At 39.5% G+C, this 25,761-nt stretch overlaps 1 protein-coding gene across 2 annotated transcripts in view; it reads right to left on the bottom strand.

Moving 5' to 3' along the window:
- Window positions 1-21,837, bottom strand: part of LOC149474324 (protocadherin gamma-C5-like) — a 110,266-nt gene extending 88,429 nt beyond the window's left edge. For both annotated transcript variants that reach the window (XM_089656300.1, XM_089656372.1), the window contains exon 1: window positions 19,180-21,837. In XM_089656300.1, coding sequence (XP_089512426.1) covers window positions 19,180-21,624 — 2,445 coding nt within the window. In that variant the 5' untranslated portion in view covers window positions 21,625-21,837. The remainder of the gene's footprint in view (window positions 1-19,179) is intronic.
- Between the last annotated feature and the right edge of the window lie 3,924 nt (window positions 21,838-25,761).

Here is a 25,761-nt window from a genome sequence, read left to right as displayed (position 1 = left end):
TAGGCTAGTTATATGCCACAGTAGGGTGACATGAGGTGCTCCAGGAATTTAGAAAGTGTTACCTTAGCCCTAATTCACACTGGTTCTGTCTTTGAAATTGTATGATTTCAAAGTCAGATGGCAGTGCGACTTGGGGTGCAACTTGATAGACATCTGTGAAACTTCATGCACAGGTGTCACATCCAAATCCGCAAAAGTAGTGCAGTGCCATCATTCGTCAGAGTTGTACTGATTAGAACGGTTCCATTGCCAATCATTGCATGCAATTTGCGATTTGAATGGTCAAATCAGATGACAATTCACATCAGTATGAACCAGTGCTAATACTTACCAAATTTTTCTTGTTGCATTCCTGTCATTCCCCCTCTGGTCTGTCACAAGTCTTGTCATGGAATTCCTGTAAACTAGTCACTCTAGAATTTATAGGCTAGCCTAGGGTTGTCTTGAGAGGTGTCAGGGGGTGAAGCTGACCCACAGCAGGCTAACTTGAGGATGCACCAGGAAAAGAAAATTATGGTAAGAATAGGGTAATGATTTTTCATTTCCTGCCTTGCTGTTTTTGAACATTTTTTTTTTCATCCTCAGCCAGGGTCATATCACACATGTGCAATATGATCCCCGTAGAAAATAAAAAAAAAAGAAGGGAGCAATATTCAATTTACAGCTAATGTTTTGAAGTGCCATCATTACTTTTTTCTGTATGTTTGTTGTTTTTTTTTTTAAAGGTGTTTATTTTGCATTTATGAAACACAAACAAAAAAGCAGAACAAGGAAGAGACAAATAATAACAGGAGTTCAAACTAAAAAAAATCAAAGAATAAGGGTACATAATACAGAAAAGGGGATCCAAAACAAAAACCAAACATCAAACAATCGTAGGCAAGAAACTTAATACATATTACAAAGGATAATCATGAGACAACATAATAACATAACAGGTAAGCAGTCAGAACATACAAAAGCAGCCAAACACATAAAACAGTCACAAACAAACAAGCACAAACACCCACACCATCACTTTTTTCTCTATGTTAATCTTTAACCATGATAAAATTGTGTTATGTACACATAATCAAATTTAAAATAATAGAGAAACAAGGAAGCTGCCATTATTGCCCTCCTTTTTAAAACGCCACATTTTGCAGACAAGGAACATCAAAGTAAGCTTGGCTCTTTATTTCTTTACCTGTTCTGGGTGACTGACTCAATATTTAAAAGAGAAGTTCAGGAATAAGAAAAAACAATCCTAGATTCTCCTAGCTAGATGCAGCATTAATTCAATGCTACATCTGTCCCTTGCGAACCGAGAACAGAATGATCAAAGACTGCTAATTGCTCAGTTCTCGGTCTTTAACTATCATTCCCCAGCTCTCTGCTCTGCCCCTCTAGCGCTCAGTGGATCGCAAAGCCGTGGGGGGCAGGAGCAGCTGGCTTAGGCTCTCAGCGGCTTGCTGAGAGGCTGAGCCAACTGCCGTTCAGGCATCTGGGTGAATCCCGGCTTTAACCTCTTCATGCCGGCCGAACGCAAATGCGGCCTCCCGGCGTCTGGGCCTAGACGCCGAGCGGCCGCACATTTGCATTCTATTAAAAAAAGAACATATGTGCTGAGAGCGCGTGCCCTGCATTCTCCCAGCACACATGTCCGGTACTCATGGAAAGGTCCCAATCTCCTCTTTCGATTGGGACCTTTCCCGATCATGTGACGGCATGTCACGCCGGTCACATGACGCTAGACCTGGCCCCACCTCCCAGCTTCTGAAACCCTTAAAGGGCCGGGAGGCGCCGGCATGAAGGGGTTAAAGTTGGGATCTCTCCAGAGCTTGGACCAGCTGGGTGTTGTCAGTTGACAGTGAGTTCTAGCCCATTTTTGGCCCCTGGCTTTGGCTCTTCTTCCTCTTTAATCCAAAAGTCATCAAATCCAGGTAGCTATTTCTCAAATAAGAAGTGGGCAATGGTGGCCCCTGTGTTTCATTCAAGAAAGGATTTACATATTTGATGATTTAGTAACATTTTGGTACCATTTGGACTGAGAGTAGAAAAATATCATATTGATTGTATCTACAATATACCTATGTGTCTTAAGTCAATACAAATATGAAAAATTAGACATAGTCTATTCAGCTACATATATACTGCACATACTAATTATATTTGTATGCAGCATATGTATGTATGTATGTATAAAATATGTACTCACACTATTTTAAGTCTAATCTATCCAGATCTATTTAACATTATCTTTTGCAGGAAATGTTATTAAATATAAAAACTCTGCTTCTTTCATTTGAGTAAGTAATGCTAAAAGGATTTTGGCAATCCACACTGTAAAAAAGATAGCGAAAGGAAAAAAAATTAATTATGAAATTACAGTGTATGTAAAGCCATTTTTTAGTTTTTGATATAGTACAGATGGACTGGAACCCCTGCCAAACTGCTATCAGTGTCCCTGCTTGTCCCACATCCTCACTACATATTGTGGTAACCATTATTACAAGGCAGAGGATGAGGGAAATTCCACAATTTTAGAGTTCTCAACAGAACAAGATGTTAGGGTAAATCTTCCTCTCCTAGGGTGACAATGCTTACTCCCCCTATTCTTTCTCAATGGCATTATACTGTTCTGATTTGAACTACAAACACCTCTTCCTCTCTTTGTCTACACTACTAGCGAAAAAAAGGTTGTGCATTTTTTCTTCATATTTGTTGCATCTCTGGGACAGGAAGTGAATGAGACCCTCCTCAATGGGACAACAAAAATATGTTGGGGATTTAACACTCCTTACTTTATTTAAAACAAAAAAAAATAAAAACTGACTATACAGTACATACATTTAAAGTGTTTGTAAACCCTAATTTTTTTTACCCACTTGCCCTCCAGAGGATTTACCCCCCTTCCTGACCAGGCCATTTTTTGCTGTTTGGCACTGTGCTATTTCAATTTGTAATAACGCGTCGTGCAATACTGTACCCAAATGAAATTTATGTCCTTTTTTTACACAAATAGAGCCTTCTTTTGGTAGTATTTGACCACCTCTGCACTTTTTAATTTTTGCGCTATAAACATAAAAAGACCGCAAATTTTGAAAAATAAACAATATTTTTCACTTTTGGTTATAAAAAATATCCAATAAACTCAAAGTTAGTTATACATTTAGACTAAAATGTATTTCGTTACATGACTTTGATAAAAAAATCTCAATACATGTATATTAATTGGTTTGTGTGAAAGTTAGAGCATCTACAAACTATGGTATATATATTGGAATTTGCGTAGCTTTTACTTCCTGACTGCCTATCACATTTGTTGAGGTGCTAAAATGCCAGGGCAGTACAACCCGACCCCCCCCCCCAAATAACCCCTTTTTGGAAAGTAGACAACCCAAGGATTTTGCAGAGAGGCATGTTGAGTCCATGGAACATTTTATTTTTTGCCACAAATTTTTTGAATATGACATTTATTTTTTCCTGAGCCAGGCTGTGTGTGTCTATTGACACATACACAAGTGCTGCTCAGCCCCATCCCCTGCGCTCTGCAAACAGAGTTTGATTGACATAAGCGGGAACCTCTGCGAGCAGAAAAAGAGGAAAGAGATGCAAAAGGGCACAGTGCTGGATCGGGATCAGGCTCAGATAAGTATACAGGTAGGTGAGGGGGCGATACAAGTAACAGGACATTTTTTTGCCTTAATGCATAGAATGAATTAAGGTACAAAATGCCCAGCCTTTAGAACTAATTTCATTAAAGCTATTATAAACTGCAGATTTATTTATATAATAAATGTAAATTTATTTTTACACTCAGCATAAGCACTTGGATTTATATACTATCCACCTATACTGCCCTTTGGCTGTGTGAGAAGATCGATACAGTCACTATGTCTGTCAGCCTGTCATTCATTCTTAACAGGCTGCTGATTGCGGCTGTGTGGGACACCTGTGCCTCTCGGGTGCATAAACACAGTCCTCCTGCATCCTGTATGGGCCTCTGTGCTCATGTGAATAAGCCTTTAATGAGATTAATGAGACAATATCACTTTGCATTAAATATTAAACCCAAAAGCAAAAATATAATATATTGCAGCTTACAAACCTTTAGATGTGGTGACTGTTTATTGTTTTTTTTTTTTTTTAGATTTTCTAGATTTTTTCCATGTGTTTTTACCCAGTGATTTGGCCAGTAACACACCTTATGTATTAGATTGCCTACACTCTGGATGAAGGAGCATAGGGGGCACATTTGGACAGCAGCATTGTCAGCCTGGGGGAAGGGGTTTGTTAAATGTAATAGCAGATTTTGCAACAACAACATTAAATAAAACTTCAGCTAATACTTTATAATCAGTTACACCAACAGTTTTTTTCCTTTTTTTGGAGTAAAGATTTTACATGAATAAATAAAAGCAGATCATTGTAAGCGCCACTGCCAATGTTAAATGGTTTGCCTCTCAACTGACACATTTGGAAAAGAGCTTATTCTTTTGAAAAACAATAGACTTACTGGTTGGATCACCAGATGAAAATAGAAGAAAGAAAGCCTAAAAAAGAAAATCTATGCTGCCATCGCAGTTAACCACTAGGGGACCGCCCACAGTACATATACTGCGACAAGGAGGCCCCTGTGCACAGGATCACGTATATAAACGTGATTCTGCATTTCCGGGTAAGGGGTGCATGCGAGGCGTGCGTCCATCCTACCTGCGCCACCAGTTGCAGCCCCGGAAGTCAATCACCGGGTCCCAGCTGGTGATTACCCGCCGGTGCCCGGTGATTACCGGCAAACACCGTCTGGGAGGACGGCAGCGTTGTTTACAATGCAGCTCTCCTCCCTGTCAGTTTGGGCACACTGATCGGGATGGCTGAGCACAGCCGTCCTGATCAGTGTGCTTACAGTGAAGTACCCCCCCCCCGCCCCCTAGTAAAACACTCCACAGTTAACCATTTGACTGCCTCCAAATGTTAACCCCTTCCTCCCCATCGCCATTAGTACAGTGTCAGTGCTTTTGTGTCATTAGTACAGTGTCAACTGTGTCATTAGCCATTAGTACAGTGTCAACTGCTCACTGTACTGGTGTGACTGGGGATGGCAGTGACTCCAAGTCAGTTCCCCAGACAGTGTCAGAATGTCCGCCACAGTCCCACAGTCCCCCCATAAGTCGCTGATCGCCGTCATAAGTCGCTGATCAATTAATATAAAAAAAAAATTCAGTACCTATACTGCCATTTGTAAACGCTATAACTTTCACATAAACCAATTAATTTACACGTATTGGGATTTTTTTTAGCAAAGACATGTTGCAGAATACATTTTGGCCTAAATTTATGACGAAATTAGATTTTTAAATTTTTTTACTGGACATGTTTTATAGCAAAATGTCCAAAATGTTTTTTTCTCAAAATTGTTGTTTTTTTCTTTATAGCACAAACAATAAAAAATTCACAAGTGATCAAATACCACCGAAAGAAACCTCAATTCGTGGGAAAAAAAGGACGTAAATTTTATTTGGGTGCAATGTTGCATGACCGCGCAATTGTCAGTTAAAATAACGCAGCTCCGTAATGCAAACCGCTTCTGTAACTGCTTCCTGACCACCCTATAGCAGAAATACTGCTACAGGGTGGCACGGGTGCGCAAAATCACATATATACGCCCCTCCCAGATAGCGTCAGATTGCCGTCAGTACACCAGTAATCACATTTAACCCCTTGATTGTCAGGAACACGCTCATACACAATAAACCTCTATTTCTAGTATAGTGTCTGAACGGATCAATATCTTTGATCAGATCAGCACTATACCAGCGTTCACATTAGTATAGTGTCCCCAAAAACGCGCATTAGTGGGATCAGCCCCGGCACCTGCCAGCATCGGCGTTTAGCCCTACGCTTATCCCCACAGCAAGTGCAGTGTCAGTAGGTCACTGCCACTTGATACACTGCACACAAAACCGCAGTGATCGTAGAATCAGGCCTGATCTCTGTTAGCACTTGCCGGTAAATTTTGATGACTCTCATATGCAGCAGAGTGCCAGTACTAGTGCCCCTCTACCTTTTGATGAACTGGTGAGCACCAGCTGCCTAGTACACCTGGTCTTTCACATACCAGCACTGCAGTATCACTTGGTGAAGTGGTGAGTCCCATAAGTGTAGTACAAGCCGCCAAACCTTGCCAGACCGTTCGCATGTAAACCCAATACGTTTTCCGAATTTACATTTTTTTTGGGCCTAACCCTCAACATGGGCATTACTAAAAAAAATGAATTGTGGTTGTATTGGTTCACAGACTCGATTCATCATATGTCTCTGTTCTCTGCTGCCATGGCCAGGCATAGACATTAGAGTATAATGTGTTTTATGCATGTTAACAACAACACACTCTGTCATCCTTGGGGTGACCCTGAATTTGACTGGCTCCACAAAATTCGGCCCCTCGTAAATCACCTTAACCAAAAATTTTCAGATGTCTATACTCCCCAGCAGAACATCTGCGTTGATGAGTCCCTCATTAATTTTTCTGGCCACCTTGCATTCAAACAATTTCTCCTCAGCAAGCGTGCCAGATATGGGGTCAAGTTGTAGAAGACCTGTGAGAGGGCAACAGGCTATACATGTAAGTTTCGGATATACGAGGATGCTCAGACTACATGGGGAATAGTAGCAAGATAGTTTGGGACTTGGTTTTATCCTTTATCCATATGGGGTACCACTTATACGTGGACAATTTTTATTCAAGCATGCCACAATTTAGACATTTGTACAATCTTGGAATTGGGGCATGTGGTACTGTGCGACCTAATGTGTGCCCACCATTAGCAGTGGGTGGATGCAGGGCGGTATATTCTGTAGGCATCATCCTGGTATCGTTTTTTTCAGCCAGCGATTGGCTTTCTGGAAAAGCAATCCTAGTGGCTAATTAGCTGCAAGATTTCTTTTACAAGCAGCGGGAGATGATGCTCCCCCTCCCCTGCTGCCTTCCACAGCCTTCTCGGGCAGTCCCGTGCCATCGGGGGAACCTGAGAATGCAGCCGGGGTTTCTGCCAGCTGACCATAGAGCTGATTGGAGACTGGAATGGTGGCAATCATCTCTATAGTCTAAGAAATCGGAGCTACAAACATTTCATCACTTCAGTTTCACAGGATATAAACAGCGCCATTTGTAAATTGGGAAAGCATCTGATCACACCGATCTTGGTTTGATTAGATAATGTAAGGGCAGATCAGATATAAAGAGTCTGATAGCCCCCATATTTCTCAAAAAAGAATATATGACAATGCCCATTGAAGTTATAGGGGATATTTGTATTCCCTGTGATAGCATTAAAAGTGATAAAAAAAAAAAAATGAAAGGGACCGTGTAAAAACAATTGAAAAAATCAAAATAACTTAAAAAAAAAATCAATCTTGCTCCCCCACGCATGCACACCTGAGTGCGCTAGTGTTGACCCTGTGCCGGTATGTAAACAGCGTTTGTACCATGCATGTGAGGTATCACCGTGAACGTCAGATCGAAGGCAGTAATTCTAGCACTAGACCGCCTCTGTAAATCTAAAATGCTAGCTTGTAAAGGCTTTTAAAGCGTTGCCTATGGATATTAAAAACATGCAGTTTGTCGCCATTGCATGAGACATGCACAGTTTTAAAGCATGTCATGTTTGGTATCTATTTACTCAGCATACCATCATCTTTTACAATTTACAAAATAATTGGCCAATATATTGTGTTTTTGTGCATTAAAAGTAAAAAAAGTGTTTTTTTTTTTTTAAATGTTTGATAAATCGCTGCGCGAGTACTATGCGACATAAAAAATTGCAGCACCCACCATTTTATTCACAAGGATGTTTGCTTTAAAAACATATATAATGCTTGGGGGTTTAAATTAATTTCCTAGCAAAGAATTCAGATTTTTTTTCATGTGAACAAAAAGTGTCAGAAAAGGCTTGATCTTCAGGTGGTTAGAGTGAGTGATGTGTGGCATAAACTTCTAATGCTGGGCATAAAATGCCCCCACCCCCCAAACAACCCCTTTTTGGAAAGTTGACACCCCAAACTATTTGCTGATAGGCATGTTGAATCAATAAAAGAAGTTATTTTTTTACCACAAGTTTTAGGAAAATGACAAAAAGAAAATATTTTTTTTTTACACAAAATTGTCAATTAAATGATTTATTGCTCATACATGCCATGGTTATATGTGGAATTATTCCCCAAAATACATTCTGCTACTTCTCCCGAGTATGGGTGTACCATGTGTGAGAGACTTTTTGGCAGTCTAGCCAGGTACAGGACCCCAAAATCCAATAAGCACCTTCAGGCTTTTAAAGGGCTTTATTTCCTCATTACACTTCCTGACTACCTATCACAGTTTCGGAGGCCCTGAAATGCCAGGATAGCACTAAACCCCCCCATATGACTTCTTTTTGAAAAATAGACACCCCAAGGATTTTGATCAGAAGCATGGTGAGTATTTTGCAGATCTCATTTGTTGCCACAAGTTTTTGGAAAATGAAGAAAGAAAACAAAAACATTTTTTCTTTTTTTTTTATATTTCAAAACTTTGTGAGAAAAAATTATATCTGCAAAATGCTCACCATTCCTCTTTTTAAATTCCTTGGGGTGTCTACTTTCCAAAAAGGAGTCATTTATGGGGGATTGGTGCTATCCTGGCATTTCAGGGCCTCTGAAACTGTGATAGGTAGTGAGGAAGTGAAATGAGGAATTTCCGCACCTTCAGGCTTTCAAAGTGGTCATTTTATTTCAGGCTCCTGTATGTGGCTAGGCTCCCAAAAAGTCTCACATATGTGGTATCCCCATACTCGGTAGATGTAGTAGAATGTATTTTGGTGTGTAATTCCACATATACCCAGAGAAATATATCATTTAAATGACAACTTTGTGTAAAAAAAAATGTTTTTGTAATTTTCCAGAAACTTGTGAAAAAAAAAAAAATCTTCTATGGACTCAATATGCCCCTCAGCAGATAGCTTAGGGTGTCTACTTTCCGAAAAGGGGTCATTTGGGGGTATTTGTATTATCCTGGTATTTTAGCACCTCAAGAAATGTGATAGGCAGTCAGAAAGTAAAAACTGTGTAAATTCCATTATCTATACCATAGTTTGTAGACGCTATAACTTTCACACAAATTAATCAATATATACTTATTGGGATTTTTTTAACCAAAAACATGTAGCAGAATACATTTTGGCCTAAATTTATGATGAAATTTGAGTTTTTTGGATATTTTTTATGACAGAAATGAGAAAATATCGTTTTTAAAAAAAAGTTTTTTTGTTTATAGCACTAAAAATAAAAAGCACACAGGTGATCAAATCCCACCAAAAGAAATCTCTATTTATGTGATAAAAAGGACATAAATTTAATTTATTTACCATATTGCATGACCACGCAATTGTCAGTTAAACTAGTACAGCGCTGTACAGCAAAACAAATGGCGTAAATTACAGTATCTATACCATAGTTTGTAGACGCTATAACTTTCACACAAATCAATCAAAATACACTTATTTGGATTTTTTTTTACCAAAAACATGTAGCAGAATACATTTTGGCCTAAATTTATAAGTAACTTTGAGTTTACTAGATATTTTTTTTATAGCCGAAAGTAAAAAATATTGTTTTTCTTCAAAATTTTCAGTCTTTTTTTTGTTTATAGTGCAAAAAGTAAAAAGTGCACAGGTGATCAAATACCACAAAAAAAAGCTCTATTTGTGTGAAAAAAAGGACGTACATTTCATTTGGGTACAGCATTGCATGACCGCGCAATTATCAGTTGAATTAGTGCAGCGCCGTGTAGCAAAAAGAGGCCTGGTCATTAAGGTGGGGTAAATCCTCTTGAGGGCGGGTTCCTCTTGAGAAGTGGTTATGAACTGGTAAGTTGCAATATAATAGATGTTTGTGTTTGGGTTTATCCAGGTCCGTAACGCCCTATAGCAGAAATACTGCTACAGGGCAGCATGGATGTGCAAAATCACGTGTATATATATGTGATTTTGCAGTCTTGGGTAGGCCTCGCCTTTCAATCACCGGGTCCCAGCCGGTGATTACTCACTGACACCCGCTGTTTGCCACGTATCTCCGACGGGGGAGAGACCTGTATGTAAACAATATAGATCTCTCCCTTGTCAGATCCTTCATACTGCTTTGTATGGCTCTGCATTGCAGATCCATACAAAGCAGTGTGCTTACAGTGAAGCATACACACAGCCCCCATAGTGAAACAGCACACAGTTAACCCTTGGATTGCCTCAGATGTTAATCCCTTCCTGCCCAGTGCCATCAGTGTCAGTGCTTTTTATCAGCACTACTCACTGTATTGGTGTCACTGGGAATGTCATTGACATCAAGTCAGTTCCCCCCAAGTGTCAGAATGCCCGCAGGCACACAGTCCTGCTATACGTAGCTGATTGCCGCCAATACTAGTAAAATATAAATAAATAAATAAAATTCCAGTATGTATACCGCCATTTGTAAACGCTATAACTTTCACATAAACCAATTAATTTACATGTATTTGGATTTGTTTTAGCAAAGACATGTAGCAGAATACATTTTGGCCTAATAGTATGATGAAATATGAATTTAATTTTTTTTTTACTGGACATGTTTAATAGCAAAAAGTCAAAAATATTGTTTTTTTTCTCAAAATTGTCAGTCTTTTTTTATTTATAGCATAAAAAATAGAAAACACACAGGTGATCAAATACACCAAAAGAAAGCTCTATTTGTGAGGAAAAAATGACATAAATTTCATTTGGGTGCAGCGTTGCATGACTGCGCAATTGTCAGTTAAAATAACGCAGCGCTGTATGTCAAAAAATGGCCTGGTCAGGAAGGGGAGTAAATCCTCTGGAGGGCAAGTGGTTAATACTGCTTTATGGCCAGAGTGTCTTTTTTAAGGGCCCCTCTGATCAAATTACACTGACCTTGCTGACATTCCTTTGCCACTCTTGCTTCTGCTGACAATCTCTGAAGCTTCCAGGTATGGGAGAGCATGTTACCCTCTCCCCTGTAACTTTGCCAACTTTCATAGAAAAAACATTCTGGCCATAATGGCTATGGCTTGTTGTGGTTGTGATCTAATAGGTTTATGGCCTCTAGACATTGCAAGCAAAAATCACAGTGAGAATTGACTTTGAGTCTAATTAAATACCTTCTGCCTTCCTATCAACACTCAGAAAAGTGAGCAAAGGTACAATTTACTTTTTGCTAAGTTCTTTAAAAACAAAGGGGTGTGGACATTTTTTTTAAAAAACTACTTGCCCAAGGGACTAAATTGGGGTCCCAATGTACTTCTCCTTCATGACAATCTACTTGTACTGATTAAAAAAAAACAAAAAAAAAAACAATTTTAACACCTCCCTGCCTGTCTCCAGAACCGCACCCAAGGGCTAGCTGGGAAGGGAGAGACCTTGCAGTGTGATGAGCACTGATTGGGTGCTCTTCAGAAAAGAGAGTGACGGGCTCTCTTGACACTCAGCAGAAGTGCACCTGCTGTCCCTACTCCACATACAGACGACCTTAGCTCTGTCCTCATGCTGTCACGCACAGCACACTCCAGCACTGGCAGTGTTTCTCACAGTCTCCCCATCCCTTGCAACCCCTCCTGTGACACCATATGACCCCGGAGCTCCCCACACCCACCTATCTGCATGTGACCTGCAGCTGAAATATGTCCTTGCTTGGTGCCAGAGCTTGTCCTTCACACTGGAACAGAATCTCTGCAACAGTACCACCATCTTGAGATGCCCACATGGTTGCTAAGAGCATGTTAACCCTTCCCTAAAGCATTTGTGTGCGCTGTGGGAACAAGGCCTAACCTCCATCAGATCCCTTCACCTCACATACATCCCCGAACAATAAGCACTGGACTCCTAGGAGTTCTTCCTGGAAATCACAGAGAGGCATAGCGTGTAATATCTGTCTGGGGGGAGACATGGTGACCCTGGCTGAAAAAAATGGAACCTGGCTAGCCAAGGGGTCTTATGGAGACTAGCAACTATTCCCAACAATCTGTATTTAGAGAAAACCAACAGCAATAAAAGAGGCATCACATAAAAAGACAACTGACCTCAGCCAACAGACGCCTGACTACGCTGATCCTATCATTTACAGAGGGCAATCAGCCCATTGCTTTCCATATGCTGCCTGTTGTTTTTGGGTGGCTGAGCCTTTTTTTTTTAATTTTGTATAATATGTTTTATTTGTATTTTTTAATACATTTACAAAGTTTCAAATTACAGCAAGTAGGAAAAGGAGAAAGTAAAAACAAAGGGAATAAAGGTCATTTTACAAATGCCAAGAGGAATACAGGAACTATTAGACTCTTTCACATGGGCTGTCCAATCAGGTCCGCCTGTCAGTTTTTCAGGTGGACCTGATCAGACATGTGTCCATTTACACTCTCCAACATCCAATCTGATCTGCTAAAAACAGACAGATAGGGGATCTGTTCCCTTTCATCTGGGTAGATTGGACAGCAGTCAGGTGTAAAGTCCGTTTACATCCCACTGCCCATAGAAGAGAACAGGCTGTGTGCGTGTGAACTCCACTTATCCAGGACCTGTCATCCACCCACTCCACTCTGTTCAGCGGGGATCAGTGGACAGACTCCCCACTAAGCAAGTGGATCACAGGTGAAGGCCACCCCATGTGAACAGGTCCTTAAACAAAAAGACCACAAAGTTCTGGTGCAGAGGGAGTGGTAGAGGCTGTGACATTGGGATGTGCTAATAAGCATACCTTGGAGTTCTGCTTTGCAGCTGGGGTAGCACGGGCTGTGGTCTCTCCTTCTCTCTCTCCTCCGTACCAGTCCTGGCATCATAAGTTACATGGGGTGCAGCCATCTTGGTTGTAGAGCGAGTTGCCAGGATCTGGGTGGCAAAGAAGGAAGAGAGGGTTCCCACTCCTGTGCCTGCTCCAGTAGTCAGGACCGCCATTATGGCCACCTCCAAACCACTTTGGACTTATATTAAGGTAGGGGCCTGGAGCTGTAGCTCTGGACAGACTGATTTCCCGGGCCTCAGCGGATCACACATGTGGCTCGCATCAAATGATCCTCATGGAGCTCCGGACTGAGGATGATCCCGGGAAGGAGAGGCTGAATCCTGGTGTCCCTAATTTGGCCCGCCCTCCATCCTCCAGACCTCAGGTTTAGTGTGTGCTCGCTTCTGCCTTCTCCACTCTTCACTCCGATCACTAGGGAGGAAGTTAGCATGTATCCCCAGCTGCTGGCCCGCAGCAGGCCTAAATGTAAAGAATAACCACCTGCCTGGCGCCCGTAACTGCATGTCCTGGGCATCAGGCGACAGGAATTGCACATCCCTGAAATATTATAAAATCTGTGTGCCGTACTGGTTGTTAGTCTACCTAACCTTTAAAGGAATTCTTAGAACTATATTTTGTGCAACAACGCTTACCAGGTCCTGTACTGGATATGTTGAAATAAATGCCTTCTCAGTGATTGTTACATCTACTTATTCTTGTGATATACAGATACAGTATTCTCGTTATATTTTGTATCTCCTATTACGTGTTGGGGTGCGACTTAATATGGATGCCCTCTGTGTCAGTATAAGAAGATTTAGACTGTGCTGTTTTTTACTGTACTGTAAAAAACAACCTTCTTAGTAAAAATATAATCTTAAAGGATAAGTTCACCTTTGGGAACATGTTTTATGTTCCACCTTTTTTTTAGGGTGAAACATATAGCATGTTCCCACTCTTGCAGCCACTGCCCGCTCCTCTGCATCTAGTGACAGCTAATGGTGAATCTTCTCCCCCACTAGCTGTCACTATTTTTTTTTTAAACACGGCCTTGCAGATACAATGACAAGTAGGAGTCCTGCATGGCACCTGCGGTTTGCTGATCATGGGTGCAATGCTTTGCAGGCTCCAAGTAAAAAAATAAATAGCAAATACACATTTTTTTACCTGCAAAAAGATATGCATTTATTATTTTTTTTAAAAGGTGAATTTATCCTTAAAAAAATTAATTATGTGTTTGTCCTAGTACTGTAAATTCATATACTATCAAGTTTAAAGTAAAACTAAATTGTTGGGTGGAGGGGGCAAAGGGGTTATGCATAGTATGCTTACACATTATAGCTGACTTACCCCTTTGGTATTGTTTCCTCCAGCCCTGACTGCTCCCTGTTCTCCCCGTCTATCATGTTCTCCAGCATAGGTACATTATACCCATCTCCATTATCAGCTTCTTATTGATCTGGGAGTATACACTGCACTACGCATGCACATTGGAAAATGTTAGAGAAAAGGGAAAATATTTTTTCCCAGAAGAGCCAATAAAAATCTCTTCTACTAAAAAAAATACCTACTTCTTTGCCCCCTAGTTTCTTTCCCACGTAAGCTCTCCCACGTAAGTACAACTTTGTGTTCACTCACTGTGCGAGTGCTGTGAGAAGGCTGGTTAAGGTTTGAGGTTTTTACATCAACAACTGATCTTCAACAGTCATAAATTAATAATACAAATGAATCTGAGTATCCCCATTAAGTCAGTGATAGACATTTCCTACATTCCCATGGGTATATACTGTTGTTCAATGTGAGCAATTTGTTTGCTTGAAAGCCTATATCCTTGATCTGGAGAATCAACTGGCAACACTGTGGAACATGAAAAACCTATAAAGGAGTCTCGACCTTACCCATCAGCTGCTGATTGAGGCCAGTATAGAGGAGGGTAGTGCTTTGGAGGTGCAGGCACTAGAGGTGAGTATACTGAACTCTGAACAGTATGTTGTTTACCGGACACTTGAGTTTGACACATTGTGGATTGGATAGAAAGATTGTTGGGTGGGCCTGAAAGGGACCAACCTCTCATGGTTCACATTGGTACAAGTTACAAAAAGTAAGCTGAAGCATCCTTAAACATTATTTCAGTGCTTTAGATGCTATGTTGGGAATAAAGGACCTCCAAGGTAGTATTATGTGCCACAAACCACACCAGATAGAGAGTGGGAACTTTGAGAGCTAAAAAGTTCCTGAGAAATTGGTGTAAAAGGGGGAGTTTTGGGTTCATTGAGAACTTGGATGACTTTTTGGTACTGGCTCTAAAGTAGAGTTGAACTGCACCTAAATGTGGTAATGGTGAGTTCAGAGAAGACCAGAGAAAAGAGTGCATTAGGGGGCTGGAGTTATGAGGAACGACTTTGAAAATTGAACTCTTTCTCTCTGGAGTAAAAGCACTTAAGAGGTGATATGATTGCAATACAAAAATCTATCAATGATTACTGTATTGATGAAAAGAAACTGTTTATTCTAAGAAGACATGGGGCCGCACCATGAAAATAGATGAGAAGTGGTTTAATCTTAAACTGCATAAGGGGCTGTTTGCTGTTAGTGTGGTAAAAATGTGGAACTTCCTTCCACAGTTAGTGGTATTAGCGGAGAATGTACTGTAGATAACTTTACAAAACTCTTAGATGTCTTTCTCATTAAACACATACTATGGTAATGAAATTGTAGCAATGTACACACACAAACGTAGAATTGAATGGGCTTGTATCTTTTTTTTTTCAACCTTACAAATTATGTAACTATATATGTAGCAAGCAAAAGACAAAAAAATAGCATTTTAATACTTTCATTAAGGTCCTTATAGCAGTCATGTATCCACTATCTTCATCTCGTCATCAATGCTACCAAGGGCTGGGGTGGAGTATGGTTGCACTTGAATGTCCCTAGGAGCACTGCTCCATCCCAGAGATGGTGTCAGTCAAACAGAGATCATGCACTGATGTGCATGATTACAGGAAATGACTGTGTATTGCCACATCAGCCTGTAACACTGCTGCAGGAAGTGCCTCTGGTTCAATAAAAGAACTAGGGTTAAAGTTTTTTTCCTTAATTGTTGTAAAAATGTAGAAAATTATATGCTTTTGATGTTTAAAAGTACAAGAGAAGCTCTAAATATTTTTTTTTGTTTTTGGTTATGATTATACATTAATAAGCATGCTGACCTCACTCAGTCTGGACTTTAACAAAGAAGCAGCAGTTTTGTAGCTGTCTCTTGATTTTTTCCTCTAATTGTATGCAGCCAACACTCTGAATCTCTTTTACCTTAAAATCTGCAATAAAAATTCAAGTTATGATAATAGCATCACAGGAGGATTCAACCTGTAAGGGATAAGCTCCATTCCATCAGCTACATGCTTCTGGTGTCAACTCTACCACTACTGCCATTTCAGTTACATTTGGAAAGCCATAGCCAACCTCCTAATCCAATCTAAAATACTTACAAATACTCTTTTCTCCTCGGAGATAGGCACCAACGTTATTTCCTGTTAACAGTGAATCTGTAGCTGGTCACTGCAAGTTAAAGTACATACACTGTCATAACAACAAAACCTCATTGACCATTGTAGCTGCAGGCTCCGTGGTGCAATTCTTCCTCAGAGTTTAAATCAGTAGCACTAATGTCATACAAGTCATTGGCTCATCTACTCATGGCCTCACGCCCTTTCCCAGAGCACTTGCTCTGTGTTTTCTTTAGAGATTGGAAGGCTGGAAAGCTACCAACTCACTGCTGGGAGTGGGAGCGGAGCTACTGAATGAAGTACTTGAGTTGTGAATATTAAGAATGAATTTCTCTGCAGTTCCCATAGCTACAATGGTTAGGGAGGGAATGTTTAAAAGATTATTTACTGGTTGTTAACAATATAAAAATAATCAATTGTGCATAGCCTGGCCACAGATGTAGGCATATTGTGAGGTGTTTTAATGAACTGAAAGGTCTGATTTAAAGGTGATGATATAAGAAATAAAATGAGAGATTACTGAAAAAGGCATTCTTTCTCCAGCTAACACTTGAATTAGAGCTTGCACGGTTAAAGCTCTTGCACGCACCAGTCATTTTCTACTTATACGAGGAGCACATGTTTTATTTTCCTATAAGTACCACAGGAAGAAAGACAAATTAACCTTTACTTCATCTTGCAACCAGCTATTGTATGAAGAAGAACCTAACTTCAGAGGTTTGAACCTTGTTGCTGCTACCCTGGTTGCTGTACTATCAAATAGTTTTCAGTTACCTGTAGGAGGCTCTGACCACAAGAACTACTCACTGCTAAAATGTTGTGTGTATGTGTAGGGTAAAACAATTGACAGTTTTTAAAATCAATGCTAATTGTCTCCATGTATAGAATTTCTTTAGGTAAACAGGCATTTTTCAATGATTTCTCCCAAAGTCCATAACTGCTTTAAATGTAAACACATTATACAACACATTTGTGATCAATATAGAGTAGGGCAGCCATTTTGTGAGCAAAATATCAGTGAGAATGTAGCTTAACAATTTACTGGGAGCAACTTGTCATGTCACTGGATAATTAAACTTTCATCTTCTAGAATCATCTTTACTTAAATACTGGTTTCTAGTGAGATGATGTTAACAAAATCTTGGTTAACAACAAACCACAAAGTGGCTGCCCCGACTAAAATGCTTTTGTTTATTATGACCTGTTTAAACCATCAATATGACTTATAAAAGTATGTTTTTTGAAAGGTGTAAAACAAGATGAGAAAAAGAATGTTTCACACACTCATTGACACAAATAAAATATGAAAAATGCTTTATTATGAATGTAATATGTTTGCAAAAAATGAAATGTATTTTTGCATGACCAAAAATGTCAAAATAAGAATTTTTATGAGTCATGACAGTTCTTACCCCATCGTATGGTCTTCAAAAGATGCTTGCATGTTAATCAGGACTCACTAAAAACTTTACAAACAAGTCTCCATCGGTATAAATGGATATAAACGTGTCTGCAAAAGCAGACTAAATCTTATATCAGTGTATTTCAGAGCGTCTCCTTGATTACACTGTAATTATGAAGTTTTTTTGCTGGTGTGTACTCCCCAAAAGTCTCTGTTTTGTCCAATACAGTACAAACTTTAAGGCAATTTATGAAAGTGCGGCAAGTTTATTAAAAGATGACACATCAGTCAGTTGATTAGTCAGGATCCAAAAACCTGACAGTGTTTGATGGACCTTCATCCGTCTTAGAAGCAAAGGATTTCTCAAGTAATATATTCCAGATATTCCAATGTGAAAAGGCTAGGTCTAGATCACATCTTGGCAAGTATTATTTTCCATAAGAATCAGTTTTTGCAGTTGGACTCATATAAATATATCCCTAAGGGCAGTTGAAATTTACCACATGGGGATTTCCTTGGGCTGAATAGTCAGAAACCTATAGCAGGGGTATTTACCATAGGTATCTATATTGTTTATTATTCACTTGCCTAGTACTAAATGTAAGCATGGTGTGCAGGATTAAAAAGTAAAACAATTACTTATTTTAGTAATATAATGTAAAAGGAAAAATGTTATGTATGTTTTTAAATCTTTAGAACTATTAGAGTATATATCAGCACTGATCGAGGCACTTTTACACTTAACTGATTATTTAAAAAATTTGGCTTAAACATGGTTGGAATATCATCTGATGTATAACCACAAAGTTATGTAATCTGTTGAATATCGTTACTGATATCCATAACCACTTTATTATTAATGGGATGTCTGCAGCTTCATTATATTAGTTCTATTACCTTTACTATGAAATATGCAAACATTCTGTTATGGTAGCATACCTAAAGATAGTCTCCATTAAACAATATTGGTTGGAAAGTAAGGAAAAAACTGAAAATGATGTGCTGGTATAGACCGCTTTAGCCATGTCAAGTCAAACTTGATAAAGACTGAGAATTAAATTCAGAGAATTATTTATTTCCTTGACCTCTAACCAAAATTGTTATGTGGAGTGGTCCTAATAGCTACAGAAAGAAATATAGTAGCTAAATTATTACATTCTTAGGCCTTGTTGCTGCTTAGGTTGGTCATATTCTACTTATTCTATCCTTTAGTAAATAGTTAAGCATATGAACTTTAGATGTATTTTGTAGTGTATTGCTGTCAAGACCACCTTCTTCTACTCTAAAGGATTTACCTCCCCTACAAAAGTAAATGTAAAAATGTTTTTTATAAAGTGGACAGTATGGCATAATGACCCGTGATGAAAGAAATGTGCTGTAAATATGCTCACCACACTGCTCACAGATGCCATGAAAGATGAAATTGAAAATTTAATGACATTCATCTTGTTTGACTTTGGTTTCAAGTAATGGCAAATTCTGGGAGCTCACCTCATTGGAAGCAATGGAGAAGTTAGGATCTGGAACCAGTATCCCCGGGGAAGAGGAGCTAGCTGTGACATGAGGTGGCCTCATAAACATAAACTCACTAATATCTGAGACTGGGGAGAAACATGTTCTGACCCTTCGATTAGATGGGATATTTCCAGCACAATCCACTCGGACACCTATTATAGTGTTACAAAGGCTTGGGTGAAGCTGAAACGTTCCATGAAGCTTAGATCCTGCCACCACTGCTTTCTTTTGACTTTGTCGGCAACAAAGGGGGAAATTCTTGTTTTCGCACTTGTGAATTTTAATTCCAAGGGCTGCCAAACCAATTAATGAGATGACAGAAATGACAATTAAACACACAATCAAGTACAAAGTAAGACTAGAGATATTCCTTTTTTTAGAGTGGTCCTTTACACCCTGTGACACCTCTAGGTCTTTGTCTTCTAGGGTCATCATTACTGTAACTGAAGTAGATAAACAGGGTTCTCCAGAATCTTTTACCAACAAAAGCAGCTCATGTAACGTAGGATCAACATCTTGAATAGCACGTTTAGTTTTTATTTCACCAGTTCTCATTACAATACTAAAGAGAGTGGGATCCGTTGCTTCAAGTAAGTTGTAGGAAAGCCAAGCATTTCGACCTGAGTCATGGTCTACGGCAGATATTTTGCTTACCATAACATTTGGTCCAGTGGAACGTGGTATCTTACACTGGGCAACTGAATTAGCTCCAACTACAGGAAAGACAACCACTGGAGAATTATCATTCTGATCAAGAACAAAAACATGCACAACAGTCTTATTTTTAAGAGGTGGGGAGCCAGCATCAGAAACCTCTATTTGGAACTGGAAGTAGTTAATCCTTTCATAATCCAGAGGAAATTTTAGGTAGACCTGTCCATTTTCAGAGTTGATGTATATATGAGATGTGCTACCATAGTCATCTTTAGGATTTTGTAAGATGGAATAAGAAAGCCGTGAATTTTGATCCAAATCAGGGTCCGTAGCTGATACAGTACAAAGTAACTCACCAGCTTTATTATTCTCCTCCACGAAAACCTCATAAACTGGTTCAACAAACCGGGGAGTGTTGTCATTCACATCAGAAACTACAACTGATATGACTTTCACTGTGGAAAGAGGGGGATTACCCATATCCTTTGCAGTTATTGTTATATGGTATTCAGAAACACTTTCACGGTCCAAATGATCACTTGTTATTAAGGAAAATTGATGCTCAAAATCTTCCCTTACAGTGAATGGAAGGTTTTTGTCTACTTGGCATTGCACCCTTCCATTATCACCATGATCTTTGTCTTTTATAGTTATAACAGCAACTACTGTCCCAGGTGGTGAGTCTTCTGGAACTGAGCTAGAAAATGCACTTATAGTCATCTCAGGAGTATTATCATTTACATCAATAATATGGACAATTACACTGCAATGTTCTTCCATGATAGGACTTCCCTTATCTCTAGCTTCAATGTCAATCTCATAAACTGAAATCTCTTCAAAATCCAAATTTCCAAGTACGCGAATTTCTCCTATTTCTGAATTCAGCTGAAAAATATTGCTTAAGGCATCCGAATTGTGACTGCTAAAAAAGTACTCAATCTCTCCATTAGGCCCTTCATCTAGGTCTGTGGCATTAAGTTTAATGACTAAAGAGTTTTTGGGGGCGTTTTCTTTCAGCTGGACATTATAAGAAGGCTGATCGAATGCTGGGTGATTATCATTAGCATCCAGGACTATGATTGTGATCTGCATGGTGCTTGACCTACATGGAACCCCACCATCTTCTGCTTTCAGTACTAGGTGGTGGACAGCTGTCTGTTCTCTATCTAGAGCCTTTTCTAGAACTAACTCTGGAAATTTACTACCATCAGCACGCTTTTTCACAATCAGAGCAAAATTTTCACTGGGGCTGAGATGGTATTCCTGCAAAGCATTAGACCCTATATCTGGGTCTTGTGCATTTGGAATAAGAAACCTAGCTCCAGGGGATGCCAACTCATTTATTTTTAAAGTCAGCTCTTCACTCTGGAATCGTGGGGAATTATCATTAATGTCTAATATTTCCACTTCAATCCTATATACTTCTACTGGATTCTCTATAGCAAATTTCAGATTTAATATACATGAAACACTCTGTCCACAAAGCAGCTCTCTATCTATTCTGTCATTCACCAATATGGCTCCATTGTTTACATTTACAGAGAAATATTGGGAATCAGAATCGGAAAGTACCTGGAGATTAGCAGCTACTAGTTTGGCCACATCTGTTCCAAGATCCTTAGCGATATTCCCAACAATTTCTCCCCTGTTCAGCTCCTCAGGGATAGAGTACCGGAACTGTGCATATGTAAGGTTTACAAGCAGCCACAAAGGAAAGAGATGCAGTATTCCTACTTGCAAAACACGGTAACCTGCTGGATGAATCATTGCAAAAAATGCCTGGTATATCCCTTTTTTCCCCTTCAGCACATCTTGATCACCGAGCGGTTAATCCTTAAGGAAAAAAGAAGGATGCAATCGACGTTGTTTTGTCATTTCTTTTTCCATCAGGCAGAGAGACTACGGTAAAATCTAGCTGGCAACAGAAAGGAAACGAAGGAGGAGCGAGTACATAGCAGCCATTGAATTGTATGCAGCACTGCATTGGCTCACGATATGTTTTAGTGCATCCAATCATCAGCCAGAAAAATATGTTCCCTGTATTAAAATAAGTTACCAGCATTTAAGAGAAGCAAATTCAAATTTTAAAGCTACCTGCTCTTAATGTGTCGCTGAATAAACAGAACAATTAAAAAATGTAACACTCATATTGGAACATTCCATACCGTAACTCTTTACTTGCCAAAATCAAAGACTCACATGCAACACTTCTCTGATTTCCTAGGAGTTTATTGAACAGTTAGTATTGATCTAAGCCAATCTGTGATCTATATAAAATAGAGCAGCTCCAATAAAACAGTCTATAACTATATTCTATGGACAAAGGAACAGCAGCTATGGCCAAACAGTGACAAGAATCTGCAGTGGAATGTGGGTTTTCATCATTTACAATGTGTTTTGGAAACAGAAGAAAACATTACTCCCACAACACAATCTGCTGTTCTCGCATAGAGTGCTAATTAATATACCATTGTAATAAATTAGCAAGTGTCAGCCTAACAGATTTTATTTTAAATCCTGAAACATCAGTTACTCATTCGCTTACATGAGTGTGACACCAAGAATATGCAAGACATAGATAACGCATTACAACAGTAATAGCACAGTATATTGTTCATTTGGAATAATTTAAGCACTATTAGCAGCTGTTTAATGCATGATTCTTGTAAAAAAAATCTGTGTTGTGGTTGTTGAACCTAAAATTTCTATGTAAAATTCAGTAATAATCCTGGATGCGTTTGTTGCTTGCAGTGATTAAAGTTTCTACAAAACAGCAACAAAAAACACTTATTTGTTAGCATAGAAATTTTTGCAAAAAAATACTTAGGCTTCAGTCATTTACTTGGTACTTAAGCAAACAATCATACTTGCCATTTTAGCTCATATCCTTTATAATACAGTCCACAAATAGTCCAGAGAATGCAAGCAACAAACACATGCAGTTTGAGGAGTAAAATCCTGTGATTGTGTGGAAAGCTGACCAAATCCGTTACTGGTCTTCTCAAACAGAAATTGTGCTTCTCGCCCCTGGAGTAGCTATTCTTTAGCAGTGTAAATGACAAGAAAAGAAGAGGAGGGGAGTTATCTAGCCATTCACTGCAAGAGGGGGAAGGAAACAAAGACGGAATTGGACACAATACCCTCCACATGTCAGTTTTACATGGTCCTCTTAGACAACATGAATTTCAATAAGTTCATCATAATGAGCATGTTAAGTGACTGCTTCGAAATGGCTGCTAATAGTAAAAAAGAAAATGCAATAGAAATGAAAGCTTGTTAAAGGATATTAGATTAACTGAGAATTAATATCTAAGACGAATAATTTTCATGGTGCCAAAAGGGAAAAAAAGTAGGATCTGGGAGCTAGATGTACGATTCCATAAATGCATCTTGAAAAATGTATGCATACACACAGGGGTGGGATTATGAAAAAATGAGGCAGAAACATGAAACAAAAGCGGTGCTGTTGTCACAGCAACCAATCTGGCACTTAGTGTAATTTTCACAGAGGATAAAAAATGACGGAAGAATGGTTGTTATGAGCTACAGCTTCACTCTTGCTAAATTTTCACTGTTTTGAATAAATTAGTCGCAAGAATAGCTGCATACTACTATTGACAGGTACTGGGTCTGTTGCATTTATTGTCTAAGAATATTTTTGTTTTTCTTCAAATTCTTTGAATTTTTTATACCTCTCATGAAGAAATCCAGCAACAAGCTGCCTGGAAGACAGGTTTAAGGGTCACAGTGAATGCAGCTGTGGTTCCAGGAGGCTGTTCTGTATAAGTGTGAAATGGTCATCCACCTCACCTGTGCATGGAATATAAAGCAGAGAAAGAGAGATTGCTCCACAAGGAGTGAAGATGTGGTAAACTGAGTTCATTCAAAATTTGGTTTTGTCATTCATTCGGAGAAACTTGTCACATGGTCACAGGTGAATAGAACCTGCTCAAAGTTGTAGGAACTAGAATAGGATGACTAGGATATAATTCCCAGAGTGTGGCATCTAACCACATTTAATGAGAGCTGTTGCTTTCACCATATACTGAAGGTAAAGACTATTGCTTTAGACATTTGCTGTTTTGGCATAGGAGGAATTGTGATTATATATTTATGAAAATCAAAGAAGTTAACAGAAAGTTTATAGAGCTGTGCTAATTCCTAAATCAGACCTGTTGCGATAATAATATCAGTCTACTCAAACATAATATTCAAACTATTTAATGCTTAAAAAAAATCTTTCTATCAATATGGGTATTAAAATTAAATAAAACACATTAAAGTCCACGTGAAGAAAAAACAATCAACATGATTGCCACCATCGCCAATGATATAAGCTTATCAGCACATTTTGACCCTCTATACACAGAGAAGTCATAAAGTGTTTGTATTCAATTTCTCCATGTCATATCATCATTCTCCACCTGCATTTGGTACAGCCCACCAAGTACTAAGAATCCAGGGAAACACTCAAATAGCCACTCCAAATATCAATGCATGGACTCTCAGAGAAAACATAAGACGCTCCACATAGTGTAAAATCTTTAAAAATAACTTTAATATACTTGCATTGCGCTTACATGTTGATATATACAATTACCTATTACACAGAATAATCGAGACGGCATGCAAGGCTAAATGCTGTCACTTCCGGTTACAAGATTATGTCAGTGCGAGGCTGTGTCCGACGCATTTCATTATAAATTATTTCTGGTGCTAATTCCATGCACCTAGTCTATCTTGCCTTATGTGTGGGCTATCAGCACAGTTTAAAGGAGTTCTATGTCTAGTAACAGCATACACTTTCATTCTATAACAGCAGCATTGTAATAGCAATACAAAAAATAGTTATTTTTGTTAATTCACTATAAACATACTTAAAGGATCTCCTTTCATGTTGTGCCTCCTGAAACCCTCATCTCAGCACCTCTTTAGTTCAGAAGGCAGGCTCTACAAAATGTGTAACACAGCAGTGCCTACTCAGAGGGCATATTGAATACATGTCAATACATGTCATACAAGACAATTTTATGGTACAGTTCATAGAGGCCTCAACCAGAAATGATGCTCTGCTGGACCTGGTAATCTCAAACCATGCAGAGCTTATTACTAATGTTCATATAAAAGAACATCTGGGTAACATTGGCCATAACATGATTTCATTTAATGTTACCCCCCTTTCCTGGTCTGCCGTGCTGCATTCTGTTTAAAATTTTGGTGTGGGAGTACGCATGCGCGGGCAGCTGGTGTACATGCCCCGGCCTTAAGCTCCACACACCCCCGGCACTAAATCAGCCTGTATAAGGGCACTGAACCTCCTCCGATCCTTGCTCTGGTCCTCTACCGGACCCCCGGGGCTCTATTACAATGCTGAAACAGACTGAAGGAAGGAGCCACGGCGGCTCCCAGCACATGATCCCTGCGGTGTGCAGGGGATCCAAAATGGTGCCTGGCTCGGCACCCGCGGCCCCTGCTGCCTCAACTCGGCCAGCACCTCTCCCTCAGAGGGCGAAAACGGGCTCTACCTTCTCCACGGGCTGGGACAGCAGAGACCTCATCTACTGGGGTGAGTGACCCTCCACGGCCCTCCCAGTCACCTTCCAGCCCTGCAATGCCTGAGTCCCAGGCCACGCCCTGCTCACTAGGCCACAATAACCCTGCTTCCTCCCCATTGGATAATGAGATAGCAGCCATCTTCTTTAGTCAGAGCAGTGGCCTGGAACCTGACTCTGATAGCCCTAATCACTCGCCCGCACTCCTTCCAGATTCGCCACAATACTCAGGAGACGAGACCTTGATCGCTCATTTTGCTGATTTACTGCAACGTGAATTAGAGCTACAACTAAATTGTCGGCTTATCTTAAGCAAGATTTTCAGGAATTGTTCCAACGCCTGGACAGTATT

This window comes from Staurois parvus, unplaced genomic scaffold (assembly GCF_062004578.1).
Source record: "Staurois parvus isolate SC_StPar_1 unplaced genomic scaffold, SC_StPar_1.0 ptg000006l, whole genome shotgun sequence".
Classification (NCBI taxonomy): Eukaryota; Metazoa; Chordata; class Amphibia; order Anura; family Ranidae; genus Staurois; species Staurois parvus.
Note: the sequence above shows the minus strand (reverse complement) of the source record. Positions and strands in the feature narration are given on the sequence as shown.